A 14,351-nucleotide genomic window follows, 5' to 3' on the forward strand; every position below is an offset into this window, starting at 1 on the left:
TTTATCCTTCTTCTAAGTATGCAGCTCCTGCTGAGGGCCTTTGTCCATTTGTGGTGTTGTAAGCATGGCACATACTGTTATACATAAAAAATAGAAATGCACAGATGGCCAGATTTCCAGCAGAGCTTTACTGCATTGAAGCTGATTTTTGAATGTTCAGTAAAGGCTTTCACACTGATTCTCAAGTGTTTTTAATGAGTACAATCAAACCTTTTTTAATGTAGCACTTATCACTTTAATAGCCATAAATATATGGTTCATATATTGCACTTAAGTTAAAGTGCATTGTGAGCAAAGCCAGGCACATTGTGTCAGTCTATTAGGGGCGCATAATGAGCACATTATCAGTCAGAATATGGAGTCATATGAACCCCAGTTTAAAACACAATATATCCACAGAATTAAACAAATATTCCTGCTAAAGATTTATACCCACCCACAGCATTAGAGGGTCAAACGTGAGTCTTTTTCTTTTGCTTCTTCTGCCAATAACATAGACCACTTTAAGGCCCATCAGTTAAATCATGAACTAATAGGTTCTACTTGACAGATGATTTGAAACCAGGTCAGTTTCCGAAGCATTCCCAGAATTGATGAAGTCCAAATAATTCCCAGTACAGTTTTTCGCCCGCAAGGTTGACAGAGATTCAGAGAGTGGAGCGCATGGTTCATTATGGCTGGCATTTTCACTCTTCTCCTCCAGGTCTCCAAGAAAAAAAAAAAAATCATATCTGGCGGGATTGACTTTTACTTTGTGTAATTTCCTTTAATTCCCCCGAGTATCACAACACAAAGCACGCGTCTAAGCTCTAACGTGTCTCAAATAGTTTCTTAACATGGTCCTTACATATACAAATGAATTACACTCGCAGTAAAATTACAATGCACTCATCATGCAATTATAATGGGTTAATGAAGCCTGTAATGCTGTTTTGAGCAACACTTGAAGTGTTAAATTGAACCACGGTGGCTTTTATGCTGAAGTTCTAAACAACAGTGAGTAAAGCACCAAGTTTTCAAACAATTTGTCTTCGGTTTTGTCACCTCTGTAATTAAAAAAAAAAAAAAAAAATAATAAATGTTCTCTGACACGTTGCAGAAGTTATTGTAGCATATGGTGAGCACATGTAAAAAAAGGAAATTCCTTTTGATTCCTTTTTTATAATTATTAATTATTTTGTGACCACAGGTTACCCAGCCATCAGAAAAATGCTTATTTTTATAGGTATTTATTAACATTTTAACACTTTTTTTATTATTCATTCACATTTCACAGACTACTTACTTATCTAAAGTGACTTACGTTGCAATATATAAATACCACAGTTAAAAAAAAATAAGGCTTCAAGGATGAAAGATGTTGAAGTGCTAGTAACAGTGATGTGGAAGGAGATAATGGTACAAGGAGAAAGGAGGGAGGGCATGTTAGTGTGTGTTGAGTTGTTAGATGTGTTCAAGAGGAAGTAAACCTTTCTTTAAAGATAAAGATATAACACTTGCTGGTCATCATTTCACCATGAGGGAATGGATGGCCATGTGTGTAGGGGTAGCACTGCCAGACAAGGTTTCCTTTGAAGTTCAAAGTGTTAACATCAGTCTATAAGAGAGCATTTAAGTTACTGGGAGCAGACCCAGTAATCATTAACTTGAATTAGATGAGGGCAGCTAAGGATAGCCGGTGGAGATACACAGCAGGATACATGTACCATATCCGGTTGAATGAAAACTGGACATGTTGCTCCGTTCTGGTCCATGTGTAGCACTTTAACTGCACAAACCAGGAAGTTTGTTAGGATGTCTTACAGGTTCAGTGCTGCTGGGTTTTTCCCTATACTAAATAGTCTGATGCAGCATCACTGGGCAGTATATGCAAATGCTGAGAGAACGTCAGCTGCTTATTAACACATGGTTACACCGGAGAGCTGGAATGGCACATCTGGGCATTTGGCACCATAGTCCCAGTGGCACAACTTACTTTACATGCTTCATGAACATTGCAATCATGAGTTCTGTTTTATTTACAGTAGTGGTTGAGGTTGTTGAGGTTATGTATTCCCAAGGCCTGGTTCAGGTTTGGCATTAAAAGCAGGTTTAGGTTTAAAAAACAAATATGGTGGTTTGGGTTAAAACGCATGCTGGACAATTATCTGTCTCCGTCTTTAGTTATTTATGGCTGATGAGTCCTTCCCCCAACATATACACTGTGCATTATTTAGATGGAACAACAACATGGTGTCGGATATGTCAACAAGTCAGTCAATATTTATTTTGCCATTTTTATATAAAAAGTGCTCTCTAAGGTTTAGAAACTCACACAACAGTGTAAACACTGTATGGAAAGTCAAATTTCTTTTTCACATAAACCCTTCTGCTTCAGCTGACCAAACAAAAGGGGTAGAGGGGGCGTGAGGGCAACCACTGAACTATAACCCCAGATGAACCTCTGGAGGAAGTACACAAAGCCAATACATTGTTGGTCAACCAATTTCAGGATGGCTTTGACTTTGTCCAGATCAGGTCTCACCTCACCCTCAGCCACAACAAACCCTAAAAACAAAACAGAAGGGGAATAAAAGTCACACTTACCAGCTGTTACAAACAACAGGCATTGGAGCACTGACCGAATGTGCACCAGTTGACAGGCATTGCTAAGATAGCCATGCTGTATAATCGGGCCTTGGGCAGTGTAGCAACTGGCAGGAGGTCGATGGCGCAATCATAAGGGTGGTGTGGAGCTAAGGAGAGGGCCCTGTCTTTACAAAAGACTGCAGCGGGAGGTACGAGCAAGAGATCAGATGAGGGGCCCTTCACCTTTGGATTGAAGCCTCTAAGAGACAAGAACTAGGTTTGGTGGGAGGTTGCCCATAGTTACTGATGGAGTGGGGGGCATTTAGGAGATCATAGTTTTGGTTAAAGGTTATAAAAGTCTGCTACCATGGTAATGAGTCTACCACATACAACACATTTGGCCTGGGCTGGGTGGTACACTTATACACTTATACACTAATATCTATAAAATAGTTTCACAATAAAAGCTTTAAAAAACTTGATATACCTACATTTTAACCTCATAACCTCATGATGTGGGCCTTGGTACATGACAGCAAACATGCTAATAGAAAAGCAATCTGCATTTCTACAGCCTACATTGTGAACAATGTCTTACATATGAGACTGGGTTGGCATTGGTATATTAGGAGTTACTAAAGCATGCTAAAATTAGAATAGTTTGTTTCTCCGGATGACACGAGGTGACTTCAAGCTGCAGGCCAGTGTCCAGCATTTTAAGCAACCTCCTCTGTCTCCTCTGTCATCATACATTTAGATTTTATGCACGGTAATTCTCCTCGGATCTAAAATGTACCAGACACAGTTGCTAGGAGATATTCAACACAAAGCGCTTACACAATTACATGTTAATATTCTTGCATTAATATTTGAAAACCTTTTTTAAAGACCCAGGAAATCATTTTTTTTTTCATTTTTAGGTACCTCTGTGTTACAAGTCACCGCGACCGATGCCGACGACCCAACCTACGGAAACAGTGCCAAGATCGTCTACAGTATTCTACAAGGACAGCCATATTTCTCTGTGGACCCCAAATCAGGTGAGGTATTTAGCTGGAAAATGCTGCGCACATAAATGTAAATGGGAGTTGTTGTTGTTGATCTGTGTATGTGTCACGCTGTGAAATCTGTGTTGAACATCCTGTTCTGCTATGGCAGCAAGGTCTGACATCATAAAAACTAAAACAGCCACAACAGAGCTATGGACTACTCATACAGCTGCTATATTGTTGAGCATGCGAGGTGATCTTTGTGAGCCATAACTAACTCCTCAGGGGGTCAGATGAGAGAGAGGGAGAGAGAGAGACCTTTGTAGAGATGCCTTGAAAACTATTGTTTCCTACCTTTTGAAAGGGGAGAAAAAGCCACAGAAGGCTTCATTTTTTTTCTTTTCAAATCCATCTTTTGTCTGCAAGGCCTCTACAAGAATCTATTAAATGTTAATAAACCTTCTAAAGTGCAACACATATAACTTTTATACGATGTGAGGCGAGGGCTGTTGTTTGTGTGCATACGTGTTTATTTCTGATCTGAGGAAAGGAAGTTTTTTTTTGTGCGCTCGCCTCTGCTGGTGGTGATGTTGGTTGAACATGAATTCACTTGTATGAATTGATTCATTGCTGTCTGGAACAACTTGTTGGTCCCTTTGAGACTATATTCCACCCGTGTAAAAACCAAAATGAGCAACACAAATGAGCAGCTGAATATTTTTGACTTTACCTCCAGGGAGAAGGCAGCTGGGATTGATGGAGCAATTTCACAGTGGTGTGGTGTGAGGCAAAACAATGAGGCCTTCTCATGCAATGACACTCAACAAGGCGTCACTCTACTTTAAATCAGGTCATGACTGTAAAAAAAACAAAAAAAACAACTGGCCGCTGTGGAGGCATCAGACGGCTTGTTTTGCTTGAGCTGACTCAGCATTTAGTCTGCATTGTAATTCAGCGTAGGGGGTGGCGTGCGGGGATGTGTGATCGAAGGCCTGTCCAGCTCAGCTGCAGCATCTGCCAACGCATTTTAATTTATACAAGTCGCCTGTTGTTTTTTACGCCCGCCGGCGCACCACCGCCACCCTCTTACCTTAAATTAGGACAAGGAGCTCCAGCGGACAGTGGGAAACTGAGCACATGCAGGGAGTTGGCGCTTGCATGTGATCTTTAATATGCTAAGTCTTAAAGCAGTCTGTGTTGGCGTGCTGCCACTTTGGAGCACTGCACACTGCAGGAGATGAAGCAGCTCCTGCAGCTGTCTCTCTAACAGTGTGTTAGCTTGCTTACACCTCCTTATATCCACATGTACCTGGCTGCTTAAAGCTGCGGTGAACGCTGTCACGGGGACCTCACATATTTAGTAGCGGGATTAAAAAGGAACACGTTTGCTGGCGTGTACACACTTATTCCCATTTGACCTTGGACTGGTGGCCCTGAAACAGCAGTGTCAGATTTTACAAGACCCATGGGGTAGGGAAAGGGAAAGATCGTTTAAGGACAGAGCATTTGGCCTGCACATATGGCATTGAGGGAATACCCGACGGATTGTCTCAGATCTGACCCAAATCCACAGTGAGAAACAAAGCAAACTGTTTCTTCTTATTTGGCTTCTTATATGTTTTTTTGTTTTGTTTTATAATAACATTGGCTCAAAAGCTACCTGTTGCTGGTATGACAGACAAGTCTGCCTGCTTGGAAATTGTATTAAATGGTCATATTGACCACAGTTACTGTGTTGTTTATATAACAGGCAGCGAAATCTCGAACTTTTTTGTTTCATATCCGGAAACTTGAAAATGTAATTTGGGCGCCTTGCAGCTGTTAGAAATTGTATCCATGGCCTGGTCTGATTGATTGACACAAATACAGACAGTGATAGTCAGTTCATCCAATCATCTGCTAGATCATTTCAGATTGCCTAACCCTTAAGACCCAGCCTATTCTTGCTGTTTCTGAATGCTTTTGATTTTTGTCTTAATATACCATGTTGAAAATGTTTAGCATACATATGTTTGGTATATTTTTTTCAGCACAACCTCACCTATATGATCTGATCATTATTTTTTTTAAACTTTAACCTACTCTATGGCCCAAAAAAAACCAAATCTGATTTGAAAAAAAAAATATTTATGACAATAAAAAACTCAGAAAAATGACCTATTTTGGAACTTGAAAAAGTAAACATAGGTAGCAAATATGAACAAAATTTAAATTTGTTAAAAATATATACAAATATTTACCATATGTTTTTACTTGGTCTATCAAATAAAAAGTTTCACATCTGCACTTTCCAGTGATGTGATCAGCAGCACTACAGATGGCGTTGTTTTTTGTTGAAAATGTCATGTCACAACAGACAATGTCACAACAAAAAAACTAGCTAGCTAGGAAAGATTGAGTTAAAACCACAGACTGTAAATACATATAGACAAACCTGAGGCCTATTTTACCATGGAATTTTTTAACACGGACTCACTCATTTTTGGAGCCACCCTCATGTGGCCATTTGAGGAAGTGCAGTATTTGACACTCACTCGATTGGTTTTGATTTCTCTTAGCCAAGAGTGTAGATTTGCTTTTGATATCGATGGGGACATAAGATTCCAACAGGATTTGACCCTTCCTGCACCCAATGAGATTTTTAGGGCCCGAGCACCGAATGGTGCAAGAGCCCTATTGAAACCCTTAGGATTATTATTAGGGCCCGAGCACCGAATGGTGCAAGAGCCCTATTGAAACCCTTAGGATTATTATTAGGGCCCGAGCACCGAATGGTGCAAGAGCCCTATTGAAACCCTTAGGATTATTATTTTTTAGGGCCCGAGCACCGAATGGTGCAAGAGCCCTATTGAAACCCTTAGGATTATTATTATTAGGGCCCGAGCACCGAATGGTGCAAGAGCCCTATTGAAACCCTTAGGATTATTAGGGCCCGAGCACCGAATGGTGCAAGAGCCCTATTGAAACCCTTAGGATTATTATTTTTTTTTTTTTTTTTTTTTTTTTTTTTTTTCCCCCTCCGAGATCGCATTTTTGGAGGCCTTAACATGCCCAAAAACTCACCAAACTTGGTAGAAAAATTCATTCGCCCGAAAAATTTTGAAATTTGCTGACTTTTGAAATGCACATATAAAAATGGCTCTATAGCGCCCCCAACGCGTAGCCCCTCTGGCCGGTTTGACACAGGATTATGAAAATTGGCACACATATGTATCACCTCAAGACGCACAAAAAAGTCTCTTGGACCCCCCCTCCAAACCCAACAGGAAGTCCGCCATTTGAAGGTTTGTGGCCATTTTTGGCGATGTGTGACCCTGCTGCCAAACTTTTCACGCCTCGCATACTTCAACGGATCGAGCTGAAATTTGCCGTGTCCACTCAGGACACCATAGGGAATAGACGCATTCCAAAACTCTTACAAAAGTCTTACGGTGTGGCCGGGGCGTGGCCTCAAAGTTTGACCATTTCTGAGGACACAGAAAGTCTCTATAACTTCTTCGTTTTCTGTCCGATCTGTACGAAATGTCACATGTATGATCAGAGTCTGACCCTAAACACATCTATACAACAATATTGAGGCTTTGACAGAGCGCCACCTACTGGCTACACAAAATGTTGTGTTTTCATAGGTTTTTCTGCCTGCCCCCCTGGCCTGTTTTGAGTAGGGTCATGAAAATTGGTACACATGTGTATCACCCCAAGATGCACAAAAAAGTCTCTTGGACCCCCCCTCCAAACACAACAGGAAGTCCGCAATTTTGAAATTTCTGTTAATTTTTGGCGATTTGTGACCCTCCTACAAAACTTTTCACGCCTCGCATACTTCCTCCAAATGAGCTAAAACTCACTGTGTCCACTCAGGACACCATAGGAAATAGACGCATTCAAAAACTCTTACAAAAGTCTGACGGTGTGGCGGGGGCGTGGCCTCAAACTTGACCATTCGCCATTACAAAGGAACTCACTGTATTTATTGCCCTAATGCGTAGCCCCGCTGGCCAGTTTGACACAGGATCATGAGAATTAGCACACATGTGTATCACCCCAAGACGCACAAAAAACTCTCTTGGACCCCCCCTCCAAACCCAACAGGAAGTCCACCATTTTGACTTTTGTGGCCATTTTTTGCCTATTTGTGACCCTGCTTCAAAACTTTTCACGCCTCACATACTTCATGCAATTGAGCTGAAATTCACTGTGTTCACTCAGGACACCATAGGGAATAGACGCATTCCAAAACTCTTTCAAAAGTATTACCGTGTGGCGGGGAGTGGCCTCAAAGTTGACCATTCGCCATTACAAAGGAACTCGCTGTGTTTTATGCAGTACTACCCATATACTTTATGCAATGTGGACAAAATCTTACAGTACTGCCATGGAGCCGAGTCTAAACAGATATATATGCTAATAGGATGATACGGTCATAGCGCCACCTACTGGTAGCAGGACAGTTTGGTTGTAAACATGTGTTTGTTGTATATCTGTGGAAATGAGAGGAGGAGAGCATAGCACAGGAGAGTATAGGAGACGCGAGCATAGGAGAGAAGACTGCGATGACCCCACGGATCGCAAGGTGCGCGAGGGCCCGCAATGCTGCTTGCAGCTTTAATTATTTTTTTTTTTTTTTTTTTTTTTTTTTTTTTTTCCCCCTCCGAGATCGCATTTTTGGAGGCCTTAACATGCCCAAAAACTCACCAAACTTGGTAGAAAAATTCATTGGCCCGAAAAATTTTGAAATTTGCTGACTTTTGAAATGCACATATAAAAATGGCTCTATAGCGCCCCCAACGCGTAGCCCCTCTGGCCGGTTTGACACAGGATTATGAAAATTGGCACACATATGTATCACCTCAAGACGCACAAAAAAGTCTCTTGGACCCCCCCTCCAAACCCAACAGGAAGTCCGCCATTTGAAGGTTTGTGGCCATTTTTGGCGATGTGTGACCCTGCTGCCAAACTTTTCACGCCTCGCATACGTCATCGGATTGAGCTGAAATTCGCCGTGTCCACTCAGGACACCATAGGGAATAGACGCATTCCAAAACTCTTACAAAAGTCTTACGGTGTGGCCGGGGCGTGGCCTCAAAGTTTGACCATTTCTGAGGACACAGAAAGTCTCTATAACTTCTTCGTTTTCTGTCCGATCTGTACGAAATGTCACATGTATGATCAGAGTCTGACCCTAAACACATCTATACAACAATATTGAGGCTTTGACAGAGCGCCACCTACTGGCTACACAAAATGTTGTGTTTTCATAGGTTTTTCTGCCTGCCCCCCTGGCCTGTTTTGAGTAGGGTCATGAAAATTGGCACACATGTGTATCACCCCAAGATGCACAAAAAAGTCTCTTGGACCCCCCCTCCAAACCCAACAGGAAGGCCACGATTTTGAAATTTCTGTTAATTACAAAGGAACTCACTGTATTTATTGCCCTAATGCGTAGCCCCGCTGGCCAGTTTGACACAGGATCATGAGAATTAGCACACATGTGTATCACCCCAAGACGCACAAAAAAGTCTCTTGGACCCCCCCTCCAAACCCAACAGGAAGTCCGCCATTTTGACTTTTGTGGCCATTTTGTGCCTATTTGTGACCCTGCTTCAAAACTTTTCACGACTCACATACTTCTTGCAATTGAGCTGAAATTCACTGTGTCCACTCAGGACACCATAGGGAATAGACGCATTCCAAAACTCTTTCAAAAGTATTACCGTGTGGCGGGGGAGTGGCCTCAAAGTTGACCATTCGCCATTACAAAGGAACTCGCTGTGTTTTATGCAGTACTACCCATACACTTTATGCAATGTGGACAAAATCTTACACTAGTGCTATGGACCCGAGTCTGAACAGATATATATGCTAATAGGATGATACGGTCATAGCGCCACCTACTGGTAGCAGGAAAGTTTGGTTGTAAACATGTGTTTGTTGTATATCTGTGGAAATGAGAGGAGGACAGCATAGGACAGGAGAGTATAAGAGACGAGAGCATAGGAGAGAAGACTGCGATGACCCCGCGGATCGCAAGGTGCGCGAGGGCCCGCAATGCTGCTTGCAGCTTTAATTTTTTTTTTTTTTCCCCCTCCGAGATCGCATTTTTGGAGGCCTTAACATGCCCAAAAACTCACCAAACTTGGTAGAAAAATTCATTCGCCCGAAAAATTTTGAAATTTGCTGACTTTTGAAATGCACATATAAAAATGGCTCTATAGCGCCCCCAACGCGTAGCCCCTCTGGCCGGTTTGACACAGGATTATGAAAATTGGCACACATATGTATCACCTCAAGACACACAAAAAAGTCTCTTGGACCCCCCCTCCAAACCCAACAGGAAGTCCGCCATTTGAAGGTTTGTGGCCATTTTTGGCGATGTGTGACCCTGCTGCCAAACTTTTCACGCCTCGCATACGTCATCGGATCGAGCTGAAATTTGCCGTGTCCACTCAGGACACCATAGGGAATAGACGCATTCCAAAACTCTTACAAAAGTCTGACGGTGTGGCCGGGGCGTGGCCTCAAAGTTTGACCATTTCTGAGGACACAGAAAGTCTCTATAACTTGTTCGTTTTCTGTCCGATCTGTACGAAATGTCACATGTATGATCAGAGTCTGACCCTAAACACATCTATACAACAATATTGAGGCTTTGACAGAGCGCCACCTACTGGCTACACAAAATGTTGTGTTTTCATAGGTTTTTCTGCCTGCCCCCCTGGCCTGTTTTGAGTAGGGTCATGAAAATTGGCACACATGTGTATCACCCCAAGATGCACAAAAAAGTCTCTTGGACCCCCCCTCCAAACCCAACAGGAAGTCCGCCAGTTTTGAAATTTCTGTTAATTTTTGGCGATTTGTGACCCTCCTACAAAACTTTTCACGCCTCGCATACTTCATCCAATCAAGCTGAAAATCACTGTGTGCACTCAGGACACCATAGGTAATAGACGCATTCCAAAACTCTTACAAAAGTATTACAGTGTGGTGGGGGCGTGGCCTCAAAGTTGACCATTCGCCATTACAAAGGAACTCCCTGTATTTTTTGCCCTAACGCGTAGCCCCGCTGGCCAGTTTGACACAGGACCATGAAAATTAGCACACATGTGTATCACCCCAAGACGCACAACAAAGTCTCTTGGACCCCCCCTCCAAACCCAACAGGAAGTCCACCATTTTCACTTTTGTGGCCATTTTTTGCCTATTTGTGACCCTGCTTCAAAACTTTTCATGCCTCGCATACTTCATGCAATTGAGCTGAAATTCACTGTGTCCACTCGGGACACCATAGGGAATAGACGCATTCCAAAACTCTTTCAAAAGTATTACTGTGTGGTGGGGGAGTGGCCTCAAAGTTGACCATTCGCCATTACAAAGGAACTCGCTGTGTTTTATGCAGTACTACCCATATACTTCATGCCATGTGGACAAAATCTTACAGTACTGCTATGGACCCGAGTCTGAACAGATATATATGCTAATAGGATGATACGGTCATAGCGCCACCTACTGGTAGCAGGAAAGTTTGGTTGTAAACATGTGTTTGTTGTACATCTCTGCAAATGAGAGGAAAAGAGAGCATAGGACAGGAGAGTATAGGAGACAAGAGCATAGGAGAGAAGACAGCAATAGCCCCGCGGATCGCAAGGTGCGCGAGGGCCCGCAATGCTGCTTGCAGCTTTAATTAGGGCCCGAGCACCGAATGGTGCAAGAGCCCTATTGAAACCCTTAGGATTATTATTAGGGCCCGAGCACCGAATGGTGCAAGAGCCCTATTGAAACCCTTAGGATTATTTTTTTTTTTTTTTTTTTTTTTTCCCCCTCCGAGATCGCATTTTTGGAGGCCTTAACATGCCCAAAAACTCACCAAACTTGGTAGAAAAATTCATTCGCCCGAAAAATTTTGAAATTTGCTGACTTTTGAAATGCACATATAAAAATGGCTCTATAGCGCCCCCAACGCGTAGCCCCTCTGGCCGGTTTGACACAGGATTATGAAAATTGGCACACATATGTATCACCTCAAGACGCACAAAAAAGTCTCTTGGACCCCCCCTCCAAACCCAACAGGAAGTCCGCCATTTGAAGGTTTGTGGCCATTTTTGGCGATGTGTGACCCTGCTGCCAAACTTTTCACGCCTCGCATACTTCAACGGATTGAGCTGAAATTCGCCGTGTCCACTCAGGACACCATAGGGAATAGACGCATTCCAAAACTCTTACAAAAGTCTGACGGTGTGGCCGGGGCGTGGCCTCAAAGTTTGACCATTTCTGAGGACACAGAAAGTCTCTATAACTTCTTCGTTTTCTGTCCGATCTGTACGAAATGTCACATGTATGATCAGAGTCTGACCCTAAACACATCTATACAACAATATTGAGGCTTTGACAGAGCGCCACCTACTGGCTACACAAAATGTTGTGTTTTCATAGGTTTTTCTGCCTGCCCCTGTGGCCTGTTTTGAGTAGGGTCACGAAAATTGGCACACATGTGTATCACCCCAAGATGCACAAAAAAGTCTCTTGGACCCCCCCTCCAAACCCAACAGGAAGTCCGCCATTTTGAAATTTCTGTTAATTTTTGGCGATTTGTGACCCTGCTGCAAAACTTTTCACGCCTCGCATACTTCATCCAAATGAGCTAAAACTCACTGTGTCCACTCAGGACACCATAGGGAATAGACGCATTCCAAAACTCTTACAAAAGTCTGACGGTGTGGCGGGGGCGTGGCCTCAAAGTTGACCATTCGCCATTACAAAGGAACTCACTGTATTTATTGCCCTAATGCGTAGCCCCGCTGGCCAGTTTGACACAGGATCACAAGAATTAGCACACATGTGTATCACCCCAAGACGCACAAAAAAGTCTCTTGGACCCCCCCTCCAAACCCAACAGGAAGTCCGCCATTTTGACTTTTGTGGCAATTTTTTGCCTATTTGTGACCCTGCTTCAAAACTTTTCAAGCCTCACATACTTCATCCAATTGAGCTAAAACTCACTGTGTCAACTTTGGACACCATAGGGAATAGACGCATTCCAAAACTCTTTCAAAAGTATTACCGTGTGGCGGGGGAGTGGCCTCAAAGTTGACCATTCGCCATTACAAAGGAACTCGCTGTGTTTTATGCAGTACTACCCATGTACTTTATGCAATGTGGACAAAATCTTACTGTACTGCTATGGACCCGAGTCTGAACAGATATATATGCTAATAGGATGATACGGTCATAGCGCCACCTACTGTTAGCAGGAAAGTTTGGTTGTAAACATGTGTTTGTTGTATATTTGTGGAAATGAGAGGAGGAGAGCATAGGACAGGAGAGTATAGGAGACGAGAGCATAGGACAGAAGACTGCGATGACCCCGCGGATCGCAAGGTGCGCGAGGGCCCGCAATGCTGCTTGCAGCTTTAATTTTTTTTTTTTTTTTTTTTTTTTCCCCTCCGAGATCGCATTTTTGGAGGCCTTAACATGCCCAAAAACTCACCAAACTTGGTAGAAAAATCCATTCGCCCGAAAAATTTTGAAATTTGCTGACTTTTGAAATGCACATATAAAAATGGCTCTATAGCGCCCCCAACGCGTAGCCCCTCTGGCCGGTTTGACACAGGATTATGAAAATTGGCACACATATGTATCACCTCAAGACGCACAAAAAAGTCTCTTGGACCCCCCCTCCAAACCCAACAGGAAGTCCGCCATTTGAAGGTTTGTGGCCATTTTTGGCGATGTGTGACCCTGCTGCCAAACTTTTCACGCCTCGCATACTTCAACGGATTGAGCTGAAATTCGCCGTGTCCACTCAGGACACCATAGGGAATAGACGCATTCCAAAACTCTTACAAAAGTCTGACGGTGTGGCCGGGGCGTGGCCTCAAAGTTTGACCATTTCTGAGGACACAGAAAGTCTCTATAACTTCTTCGTTTTCTGTCCGATCTGTACGAAATGTCACATGTATGATCAGAGTCTGACCCTAAACACATCTATACAACAATATTGAGGCTTTGATAGAGCGCCACCTACTGGCTACACAAAATGTTGTGTTTTCATAGGTTTTTCTGCCTGCCCCCCTGGCCTGTTTTGAGTAGGGTCATGAAAATTGGTACACATGTGTATCACCCCAAGATGCACAAAAAAGTCTCTTGGACCCCCCCTCCAAACCCAACAGGAAGTCCGCAATTTTGAAATTTCTGTTAATTTTTGGCGATTTGTGACCCTCCTACAAAACTTTTCACGCCTCGCATACTTCATCCAAATGAGCTAAAACTCACTGTGTCCACTCAGGACACCATAGGGAATAGACGCATTCAAAAACTCTTACAAAAGTCTGACGGTGTGGCGGGGGCGTGGCCTCAAAGTTGACCATTCGCCATTACAAAGGAACTCACTGTATTTATTGCCCTAATGCGTAGCCCCGCTGGCCAGTTTGACACAGGATCATGAGAATTAGCACACATGTGTATCACCCCAAGACGCACAAAAAAGTCTCTTGGACCCCCCCTCCAAACCCAACAGGAAGTCCACCATTTTGACTTTTGTGGCCATTTTTTGCCTATTTGTGACCCTGCTTCAAAACTTTTCACGCCTCACATACTTCATGCAATTGAGCTGAAATTCACTGTGTCCACTCAGGACACCACAGGGAATAGACGCATTCCAAAACTCTTACAAAAGTCTTACGGTGTGGTGGGGGCGTGGCCTCAAAGTTGACCATTCGCCATTACAACGGAACTCCCTGTATTTTTTGCCCTAATGTGTAGCCCCACTGGCCAGTTTGACACAGGTTCATGAAAATT

General features: G+C 43.1%; 1 protein-coding gene across 4 annotated transcripts in view; it reads left to right on the plus strand.

Annotated features, from left to right (window-relative positions):
- LOC114453038 (cadherin-18) overlaps nt 1-14,351 on the plus strand; it is a 104,682-nt gene that overhangs the window by 38,124 nt on the left and 52,207 nt on the right. For 2 of the 4 annotated variants that reach the window (XM_028432653.1, XM_028432652.1), the window contains one exon: nt 3,489-3,608. In XM_028432653.1, the coding sequence (XP_028288454.1) occupies nt 3,489-3,608 (120 nt within the window). Of the gene's footprint in view, nt 1-3,245; nt 3,338-3,488; nt 3,609-5,058; nt 5,130-14,351 lie in introns of those variants that run through there. The other 2 variants (XM_028432654.1, XM_028432655.1) reach the window with 2 other exon arrangements.

The sequence above is a fragment of the Parambassis ranga genome, chromosome 20 (assembly GCF_900634625.1).
Source record: "Parambassis ranga chromosome 20, fParRan2.1, whole genome shotgun sequence".
Taxonomy (NCBI): Eukaryota; Metazoa; Chordata; class Actinopteri; family Ambassidae; genus Parambassis; species Parambassis ranga.